The 11,236-nt window shown below is 43.5% G+C and overlaps 1 protein-coding gene across 1 annotated transcript; it reads right to left on the bottom strand.

Annotated features, from left to right (window-relative positions):
- Positions 1-2,262: 2,262 nt before the first annotated feature.
- On the bottom strand, positions 2,263-9,391 carry LOC116101323 (olfactory receptor 52B6). Its single transcript, XM_031384913.1, has 3 exons — positions 9,338-9,391; positions 8,196-8,261; positions 2,263-3,258 (listed from the first exon to the last, which is right to left on the bottom strand). The coding sequence occupies exons 1-3, from the start codon at positions 9,389-9,391 to the stop codon at positions 2,263-2,265; spliced, it is 1,116 nt and encodes a 371-aa protein (XP_031240773.1).
- Between the last annotated feature and the right edge of the window lie 1,845 nt (positions 9,392-11,236).

Genomic DNA, 11,236 nt, shown 5'->3' with positions numbered 1-11,236 from the left:
CACACACACACACACACACACATACACAAACCAGAAAATAAACAACACTGTGAGAGCCCACTAAGGACTGAACAATTCCTGGCCTGGGAGGCAGAGGAAGGTGGAGCTTTGAGTTCAAAGCCAACCTGGTCTACAAAGTAAATTCCAAACCTTGTCTTAAAAACCAATCAACCAGGGGCTGGCGAGATGGCTCAGCGGGTAAGACACTGACTGCTCTTCCGAAGGTTCGGATCCCAGCAACCACATGGTGGCTCACAACCACCTTTAATGAGAACTGATGCCCTCTTCTGGTGTGTCTGAAGACAGCTACAGTGAATTACATTGTAGCGAGCGGGGCTGGCAGAGGTCCTGAGTTCAGTTCTCAGCAGCCACACACGTGATAGCTCATGGCCATCTGTACAGCTACAGTGTACTCATACACATAAAATAAATAAAATAAATCTTAAAAAACGAAACAAAACAAGAAACCAACCAAACAAACAAACAAAAACAGTGATAGGTTTTGATGATGCTGCTGAAAAAAATGGGACCTTCATATGTTACTCATAGAAATGTCATATGATATAGTCATTTTGCGTTTGTACCTCTAATTTGTTTCAAGACAAGGCCAGGCTGGCCTTAACTTTTGGTCCTATAGTCTTCATTTTTCAAGTACTGGCCTGCAGGTTTCTATCCAGTCTAACAAGGTGGGAATGCCAACTAGAATATAGGCTCCCTGGGAATGTGAATTGGATTCGTGTCTGTGAGATGGGTGGCAGCAGAAAAGATTGCTGATGCAATATGACTGCAATGAGCCAATGGCACTGCTCTAAAATTAATGTGTAATAGGTAGCATTCCTCTGGATATAAGAAAGTCAGTTATATTCAGTGCTTTGGAAAAAAACGCTTGTATGGCCTGGAGAGATGGCTCCGTTGTGAAGAGTGCCTATTTCTCTTGCCGATTACCTGGTTCATTTATCCTTGATGACACAGAGAGACTACTGAACTAGACCGATTCACGGCCAGAAAGAAAGATTTTTCTGGGGTTCAAACTGGCCATCTGGGGTAGGACAAAATGGAGGAAAAGCAAGCAGATTTTACAAGACGGTTAGCAGGGTAGGGATGGATCCGAGCTAATACAAGATGTAGGGAGGGATCCAAGCTAATGCAAGATGTAGGGAGGGATCCTGAACTAGTTGCCTTGACAGGCTCTCTTAACCTTTTGGTGGAAGGTTAAGGGAGGTTCCTGGAAAAACAGTTGGAGTCCCAACAAAGATCTTGGTACCCACTTGTTTACAGCTTTCTGCTTCACATTGGAAGAATCATAATGGAATTCTCTTTAAATCATATGGTCATCATCTCAAGGATGTAGAGAGTTATAGTAAAAAAGGTGTGAACTGTAGATCTATGGACTATTTACTATGGTATAGATTTATTGTGTTTACGTCATTCTCATCTTATTTACAGATGAGTAGACATTTAAGTCCATTGACAGACTTACAGTTTCATCAATAAGCAGTACATCTGGGTGTCAGATCCACATCTCTTGGCATCTTTCACACTTTTCTGTCTGCATGCATGGGTTATAACATCATTGCCTTCCAAATTGGCTATGTTGGTAGTGCAGATAGAGAAGGACAACTATACATATAGGTGTTTCACCTAAGGCTGCCTTGAGCAAGCAGCCTGATGAGCAAGTCTCAGAATTCAGAGCAGTTAGTTTTAGCAGGTAAAGGTATGTAAGCCATGGTTTTCTGTAGATCCTGTGTCATAGAGGAAAATAGCCAAGAACTGAGAACTCTTTTAAAGAAGAATGACTGGGCTAAGCAGTGGTGGCGCACGCCTTTAATCCCAGCACTTGGGAGGCAGAGGCAGGAGGATTTCTGAGTTTGAGACCAGCCTGGTCTACAGAGTGAGTTCCAGGACAGCCAGGGCTATACAGAGAAACCTGTCTCGAAAGCAAAACAAACAAACAAACAAAAAACAAAAAAACCAAAAACAAGTATTAAGGAGCCAATCAAATGGTTGCTGAGTAAAGTCCTGTTTAGATGGTAAATTATCTTGGACCACTGAGTGACTGAAGCAGTAGGGGAGGAGACCACATCTGAAGAGTATGAGAGATTAGAATGGGTGCTATTAAAGCTTTCTAAGAAAAGCAATCAGAGGTTGGTTTGGATGAGAATCATAGCGGGATAACTGGAGTGTAGATTCAAGGATGCGGTAAACACGGGCCATTTGATAGATACAGAGAAGGAGTCAGCTGAGGCCAAATTGTGTGTGCATTTACTTAAATTCCTTGGTGATATTTGCAAACATTTGCTTAGCTCCTTCCAGTATCTGCTTTGTTCTTACTCCATAAATCACAGGATTAAGCATAGGCGGGATGACCACATAGAGGTTGGCCAGCAGGATGTGAACATAGCGTGGGATGCGTTTCCCACCAAACCTGTAGGCAAAGACAGAGAAGAGGGCTGGGATATAGAACAGCAGGATGACACAGACATGGGATCCACAAGTGCTCAGGGCCTTGGACCTGGCTTCTTGGGAAGAGAGGCGGAATACCGCTCGAAGGATGTGGACATAAGAAACAGCGATGAGAATGATGTCCACGCCTGTAGAGAGAAGAGCAGCTGCCAGCCCATACCAGACATTAATGGAAATGTCAGAACAGGACAGCCGGGCGATACCCATGTGCTCACAAAATGTGTGTTCAATGACATTGATGTGGCAGTAGTGCAGCCGCTTGAGGAGAAAGATGGATGGGAACATGATTATAAAACTGCGTGTCAGAGTAGCAGCTGTGATCTTTCCCATGACCTGCCTTGTTAGGATGGTGGTGTAGCGCAGAGGAGAGCATATTGCCACATAGCGGTCAAAAGCCGTGGCCAGCAGGACAGCGGAGTCAGCCACAAAGAGGAAGTGGATGAAGAACATCTGAGTCAGGCAGCCATCAAAGGAGATGTAGCTAGAACCCAGCCAGAAGTTGGCCAGGGTCTTGGGCATGGTGGAGGTAGAGAGGAGGACATCAGCACTGGCCAGCATAGACAGGAATATGTACATGGGCTCGTGGAGGCTTGGCTGGGAGAGGATGACACAGAGGAGAACGCCATTGCCTACCAGGGCAGCTATGTACATAGTACAGAAGGGGATGGATAGCCACACATGTAAGTGCTCCAGGCCAGGGATGCCCGTGAGGAGGCAGCCGGTCATGCGAGTGTCTGAGTTGTTCACAGCAGCTACACTGGAGGCAGGTAAGAAAGCCATGACTTTGTGCAGAGCCTGTGTCAAAGAAGGAAAACATACTCAGACGTTGACCACACTTATCAGAGTGTAAGCAGGCTTGTAAACAGACACAGACCTGCTCATGCTCACGGGCCCTCCAACAACTACGCACATAAGCACATGTTCCATACCCCAAGCCACACAGATTCTGCCCAAAGTGCCCAGCTGCAGGCCTTTCTCACAGATGAGCCCTGCATGCTCATTCAGGAACTCTCTGCAGCTGTCAGACATTCAGGAAACTACCGAGTTAAGGCATGTTGAATGGGTTCTGAGTGACATCAACCTCTAGAACACGGAAAGCAATCTCAAGAGCTGCAGATATACCAGAGGTAGACATAGCGTATCACCTTTTAGATAAATGATTAAAAAAAAAAACAAACCCAAAAGCCGTTAATAGGTCTGAGAGATAGCTCAGAGGTTAAGCACGCTACTTGCTTTTATAGAGGACTAAGTTTTGATTTCCATGCATATGATGGTTTACAACCATTCATAACTTCATTTCCATCTCATTACAACCTCATCTGACCTCTGCCAGCACTTGAATGCACATGGTATACTTTTATACATACATGCAATAAACATACATAAAAAATAAAATTTAAAAAAAAAATTAAAACATCCCTAACATTTTTATTGACTGAGAAGCTTCATTATTTTGAAAATAAATTTATGTGTGATGAAAAAAACAACCTTGTCTGCACCATAGTGGCACACGCCTTTAATCCCAGTATACTGGAGGCAGAGGCAGGCAGATCTCTGAGTTCGAGGCTAGCCTGCTCTACCAAGTGAGTTCCAGGACAGCCCAAGGATTCACAGAGAAATCCTGTCTTGATAAAACAAAAGAGGAAAAAACTTCTTAAAGAAACTAAAGATTCTAAACATTGTTATAGTTTTGTTTTTTTTTAAATTTTATTTTACGTATATGTAAGTGTGCCCAAGTGACTTCTGTGAACTATGTGAATACCTGTTGTCCATAGAGAAGAGGGCGTCAGTTACCCCGGGAATGGAGTTACAGATGGTTGTGAACCTCCATAGGGTGCTGGGAATCCATCCCATATACAGTCGCCAAACCCAGACACTATGGTGGATGCCAAGAGGTCCTTGCTGACAGGAGCCTGATATAGCTGTCTCCTGAGAGGCTCTGCCAGAGCCTGACAAATACAGAGGTGGATGCTTGCAGCCAACCATTGACTGAGCACTGAGTCCCCAATGGAGGAGTTAAAGAAAGGACTAAAGGAGCTGAAGGGGTTTGCAATCCCATAGGAAGAACAACAATATCAATCAACCAGATCCCCCAGAGCTCCCAGGGACTAAACCACCAACCAAAGAGTACACATGGAGGGACTCGTGGCTCCAACCACATATGTAGCAGAGGATGGCCTTGTCTGGCATCAGTGGGAGGAGAGGCCCTTGGTCTGGTGAAGGCTCATTGCCCCAGTGTAGGGGAATGCCAGGGTGGGAGGCAGGAGTCTGTGGGTGGATGGGGGAACACCCTCATAGAAGAAGGGGGAGGGAGGATGGGATAGGAGAATTCTGGGGGTGGACCAGGAAAGGGAATAACATTTGAAATGTAAATATAGAAATTATCTTTAAAAACAATCCCTGGTGCTTTGGAAGGGCAGTCAATGCTTGTAACTGCTAAGATGTCTCTCCAGCTCCCAGGGCCTTTTGTTTTTATTTTGTTTTGTTTTGGTTTAATGTGGATGATAGATAGGGATCAAGCTCAGGTCTGTATGTTAGCACTGGGAATACTTTACCAACTGAGCCTCCTCTCCAGCTCCTATTTTCCAGATTTTTAAGATGAGCATTTCTACCCTGTTGGCATATTTTAAATTATTAACTTTTATCAGATTGGGGGTAGTGGCTCACACCATTAATCCCAGCACTAACCTCTCTCCTCCTGCTCTCCCCCCCAAGCCCACCTTTATCTGTGTTGCCCTCAAAACATCTGGCATGTCCCTGGTGGGCAGTGAGATGCTACTGCCCAGTGCAGGAAGGGAAGGATATTGGGATATTGCTTTGTTTCTGCAGTGTGATCCCCAGACTCCTGCCATTAGCATCATAAGGGAACTTGTGAATTCATTGGCCTGAATAGAAACCTGCTGACCTAGAAAACAGGGGCTTCTGGGATGGGTAGCAAACTGTGCTCTGGTGACTCTGACTCAGTCCAAGTTTGTGATCACGGACGTAAGGACTGTGCTTTCTTCCTTAGGGAGTCTAGATGCCCTCACTTCTCTGGGCATCGCTAACTTTCACTCTTTATCGATTTCAGCAGCATCAGCCCTGAGCATGCTCAGACTTCAGCTGAGTCTAATGGCTTCAGCCTCAGCTTAGAAAGGCAGGAGACAAAGAAAAGGCCATCTATAGTCATTATCTTAACTATGTATTAGGTTCCTGGAATGCTCCTCGGTCCTCTTCAATTATTTGAAGTCAACCTTCTGAATCCTGCTTTTCTCTCCTTTTTTTTTTTTTTTTTTTTTTTTTTTTTTTTTTTTTTTTAAATTTCTATGAGTGCACCATCTGCATGTACACCTGTATTCCAGAAGACAGCATCAGACTCCAGTAGAGATGGTTGTGAGCCACCATGTGGTTGCTGGGACACAGGACCTCTGGAAAAAGCAGGCAGTGCTCTTAACCCCTGAGCCATCTCTCCAGCCCCTCTCCTTTGTTTTTATAATGTGTATGCTGTGTGTGTGCATGTGCACCCGAAGGCCAAAAGAGTGTTGCATCACTAAGACTAGGGTTACAGTTGGTTGTAAAGGCCTGACATGGATGACTTCAGGTCCTCTGAAAGAGCAGAATGCACTCTGAATTGCTGAGCCATTTCTCTAGCCCTCCCCTACAACCATTTCCATGTAGTAAATACCTTTTTAGGCACATACTCTCCCTTTGAACTCTTAAGCCAGTGAATCTGCTCTCCTCCTCCTCTGTAGCACTCTCTGTGTTTTCTCTCCCCCCTTCCCTCCACGCTCACTCCTTATTTAGGAAAGTATAGACTTCTTATGCAGAAACACTTTTCTCATCCCCAGAGTGACTGACTTAGGTAGTCCGGTTATGCTCCAGTATTCACAGGTTCTCCCCGCCTTCTGCCACCCCTCCTCTCTTTTCTTTCCTCTTAACCCACTGGCCAGTTTTCAGCTGTCCTTTAGGGTATGCTCCTGAGTCAGAACTGTGTCTTCTTCACTGATGCCTACCTTAGAATTGCTATGCACATTATGTTGAGAGGATGTGAGAAGAGGTGCATTTCCCCTCCCTCTACCAAGTTCACAGTGAGGAGAACACCTGTGGGTCCCACAGGACTGGAATGTTGATGGTCACAGTCTGTTCTGTTCTAATCTGTGTTTGATGCCATTTGAGCTTGCTCTTCCCACAGTGTACTGGTCATCTTCCTCTACTGTAGGTGCCCACCTTGTGGGTGACCTCAGCACCTGTGCCAACATTCTTCTCCACCTTGATGCTGGCTCTTCCTGCTGAACAAGGAGCTCCAGAGAGCATCCTGAGCTCCCTGTATCTCCCTCTCTAGCCCAGTCATCTCTGCACCCTGCTTCAGGAACCCATTGACCCATACCTCACACTACCCACCAAGTCCAGCAACTCCACTTTAAATGCCGATCAAGCAATCCTTTCTTTCAAACCTTCTCTCTTTATGTGTCTGCCCAACACTTTCGTGTACCGATTCCTCTTTCTGTAACATTGAAACCTTCTTTTCCATACAGTGTCTCCTTTACCTAAATATTTCACTTAGGGTAGAAGCAGAACAGAGATACATTCCTCAGAGTTAAATAAGTAGACAACTGATCATATTCTTTCTCTTAGCTCTAGTCTTTCACTCTGCGAGCCTGAGACCCAAAGAAACCAATGCTTATACTCCTGATTTTACACTTCCCTCAGTCTGGCTTGTCTGTTTCCTCTTGCAGAGTGTAGATTCCCATTTGATAACTGTATATATCTCATATATCACAAATGTAGGCAGTTACTGGGATTTCTCTGACATCCTCATTTCCCTTGTTGATTTCTTAACCAATGTTTGTTAGTTTTCCTCTCTCTTCTTTTTTTTTTTTCTTTTTGGTTTTTCAAGACAGGGTTTCTCTGTATAGCCCTGGCTGTCCTGAAACTCACTTTGTAGACCAGGCTGACCTCGAACTCAGAAATCCACCTGTCTCTGCCTCCCAAGTGCTGGGATTAAAGGCGTGCGCCACCACTGCCCAGCTCCTCTCTTTTCCAAGGAAGCTCTTTTAGTAGAAGTTTAGAGAATGGGCACAGTCTGATTTATTTTGTTTTCTCTGTGCCCTGCTTCATCCTTAACAAAAATTATTATTATTATTATTATTATTATTATTATTACTACTACTATTATTATTATTGTCTATGAATATGTTGGTACAAATGCCACAGTGCACATGTGGAGGTCAGAGGACAACTTGCAGGCATTGGTTCTCTCCTTCCACCATGTGGGTCCTGATGATTATTATCCCAGGTCTTCAGGCTTGATATCTACCACCCTTACCTGCTGAGCTGCCTCACCGCTCCTCCTCCATCCTTTAGTTCTCTTTCAGCTGGAATAATTTTTCTTTCTACTTCTGCTACTCCATCCTTCCCAGGACCAGCTTGTTGTCCACCTTGGTGTGTGTCCCATCTGAATGGTCCACAGCCCTCTTTGTCTGCTCTTCCTCAGTATCTAATGGTACAATCTATATGATATTTTGATCTTCCTTAGGAGCTAAGGGTCAGCTATCCACCTGCCTCTCCATCCTCACTTGAAATGTGACCCTGAAACGACTCTCCCTACTCATCTCAGGAAAATACAGCTCGCTCCAGTTGCTTTTTACCATACCCTCCATCGATTTCTGAAGAGCACCACTTCTGCTAGGTTTTTTCACCCTTTCCTCTCTTTTAAGTCTTTCCGCTACCCTAGAAACCTCATCAAGACTTACCTTCCCCTGTGGTACCTTCCGATTCAGTTTCCCTTCAGCTACATACTTCATCTGTAGCTCAGGCTTCTTAAATATAGGAATATGGTCTCCGACTTACTCGTACAGTGTTTATCCTCTCTTGTCCTTTGGGAGAAGTAATTCTCCTGGTTTTGTGTATCCCTCTGTTCCTCAGCTTGCGCTGCCTCTCCCAGCATTTCAGCCATCCCACTCAACACAGGTAGCTAATGAGCATGCACAGGTGTACCTTTGTCATGGAGCCAAATGGGACAGAGTGTTGTCTTGATTTTTAAGGATTTATTTTATGTATATGAGTACACACTGTAGCTGTACAGATAGTTGTGAGCCTTCATCTGATTATTGGGAACTGACTTTTAGGACCTCTACTCATTCCAGTCAACCCCATTCACTCCGGCTCGATCCAGTCAGCCCCTCTTGCTCAGTCCCTGACTGCTCCAGTCCAAATATTTATTTATTATAATACACTTATTATATAAGTACACTGTAGCTGTCTTCAGACACACCAGAAAAGGGCATCAGATCTTATTACGGGTGGTTGTGAGCCACCATGTAGTTGTTGGGATTTGAACTCAGGACCCTCGGAAGAGCAGTCGGTGCTCTTACCCACTGAGCCATCTCACTAGCCCCAGAGTGTTTTTGATAAATAGGCTAAACACACTATTCAAAGGACCCATTATTTCACCTAAAGGTTTTAGCAAACTTTTGAAGGTACAAATTCAGTACCTATCCAAATCTTTTTCTCTCTGTCTCTCTGTCTCTGTCTGTCTCTCTCTCACACATACACAAGCTGTTATACAAACAACTAAAACTCTCTCCTAAGTGCCTGTTTTAAACCTAAGCACCCTTGTGCTTAAATCTGTGTAGGAACACCATCCTAATTAAACTCTAACTCCGCTTCCTACTGATTGGTCCTGAAATCCTTTCCCATAGTGAAGTCAAGACTGTCCTCTTCACCTGCCACCAACTCTCCACTTCAGTACTCTCTTCCCCACACCTTCCTCAGGGCCTGAGGAGCGCCCTGCACTTACCTGGTGTGTACTGATTGTATGCCCCGTGGTCTCAGGACTAAGCTTTGGGCTTGTTGATGAGCGCTTGCCAGATAAGATTGAGGTGAGAGGACTCACCATATCTGGCAGACCGGATACAAAGAAGAAAGTGAGCTGAACACCTGTATTCATCTCCCTCTGTGTCCTGATTGTAGATGCAATGTGACCAGCTGCCACCATATACCGGAGCCAGAATAAACCCTTCTTTCCTTAAGCTGCTTCGATTTGGTGTTTTATTGCATTAGCCAGACAACTAATACAGTGTTTTAAGCAAATAGTGTATAGATGTATAGGGAGTGTTGTTTTATTCATTTAAACATTTGACAATTTTTTTTTGAAACAGGATCTCATGTAGCCCAGGCTGGCCTTGAAATCACCTATATAGTTGAGGATGACCTTAAATTTTTGATCCATCCTCCTGCCTCCATCTTTGAAGTGGATGATTACAGAGGTATGGCAGCATCCCTGGTTAATGAAGTACTAAGTATTGACCCTGGGGCCTTGTGGGTGCTAGGCAGGTATTCTATCGACTGGCATGCATTGCTAGTCCCTGCTGTTATTTTTAGTGTCATTATGTTTTTTGGTATGAGTTTTCCTTTCCTTATGATCAAAAGTCAAAGCAAATTTCTCATTATCTGCAGGAGTGGTCATCTGTCTCTCCACTCTCTTGTCTCTATCAGGCACTGTTGAGCTATAGCAGAGGGCCTGTCGGAGGGCCTGTCTGCAGCAGTTCCCTAGCAGGTGTGCACCTCCCTCTTTGGACCGGCATTCACAGCACTACCTGGGTGCTCCATTAGCGCCACCTACTGACCAGTTGGTGCCAGTGGCTGCTGGGCTCTTCCCATCCTTCAAAATTCCCAAGTGATTTTGAGGGAAATCATACATGGCTCTCTAATATTGGACAATACTGCTTCCCAGATGAATGCTTAGATCTTTGGCATAGTGTACAGTGCAAAGAAAGTGTTTTACATTTATCCTGATCTGGAATAAGTTTTATTTCACCAGAAGTTTGGGATACTGAACTCTGAGCAATCTTGAGAATTGATTTATAATTATGTGGATATTGAGAGAATTATCAGATGTTAGAAGTATGGAGACATTTCTCACAATCCTGGAAAGGATAAGCCTCAAAGAAAAAGACTTTGATGAGGGGAAATATGGAGAAGGAGGAAAGAAAGCCTCCTAACCTTTTTTCTTCATTTCATGCCTATCACAGAGATGGGGCACAGGGAGGGCATTTGGCCTATTCGGATTTCAGTGCATCTTTTCCAAGCTTAATAATCAGATGTGGGAAACCATGCAATTAATTAATTAATTAATTAATTAATATTTTAGAATTGTATACAGTATATTTTCTCATATTCTTTCCTTTCCTCCTGCCTCTCACTTCATGTCTTTCTCTTTTTTTAACTTTTATTACATTATGATGAGAAAAGTTACATGATTTCAATTTATCTGAATTTGTTAATATTTAAAAACATATTTTAAGTAAATAGAATTAAATCACATTCTTGTTTCCCTTTTGTACCCCAACTCTTCCCAGAGACCCCCCCTTCAATAACTACAATATCTTTTTTTGTTAATCCCAGCACTTGGGAGGCAGAGGCAGGCGGATTTCTGAGTTCGAGGCCAGCCTGGTCTACAGAGTGAGTTCCAGGACAGCCAGAGCTATACAAAGAAACCTTGTCTCGAAAAACCATATTCCTTAAAATTTATAAAATATTATAACAATAAAAATGAGTATGATAACAATGATAAAAGTTTTTTGATATAAAACAACAATCAATTCAACAGTCTTATGTAGATGCTTGTCTACAGCAATACTGAAAATACATACGTTTTTCTCAATATAAATTTTAAATAACTCCAAACATATTAACTGTATATTTCTTTTCTTTTTTTTTTAAGATTTTTTTTTTTAGATTTACTTATTTATTATATGTAAGTACACTGTAGCTGTCAGACGCACCAGAAGAG

This window comes from Mastomys coucha, unplaced genomic scaffold (assembly GCF_008632895.1).
Source record: "Mastomys coucha isolate ucsf_1 unplaced genomic scaffold, UCSF_Mcou_1 pScaffold21, whole genome shotgun sequence".
Lineage (NCBI taxonomy): Eukaryota > Metazoa > Chordata > Mammalia > Rodentia > Muridae > Mastomys > Mastomys coucha.
This window is presented reverse-complemented; position numbering and strand designations above follow the sequence as displayed.

What these genes read in the sequence shown, in the direction of transcription:
- LOC116101323 (XM_031384913.1), bottom strand. Translation starts at nt 9,391, where the DNA reads ATGAATACAGGTGTTCAGCTCACTTTCTTCTTTGTATCCGGTCTGCCA. An exon ending in TATCCGGTCTGCCAGATATG is followed by an intron (nt 8,262 to 9,337) that starts GTGAGTCCTCTC and finishes CCTATATTTAAG; the next exon opens with AAGCCTGAGCTACAGATGAA. An exon ending in GGAAGGTACCACAGGGGAAG is followed by an intron (nt 3,259 to 8,195) that starts GTAAGTCTTGAT and finishes TCTTTGACACAG; the next exon opens with GCTCTGCACAAAGTCATGGC.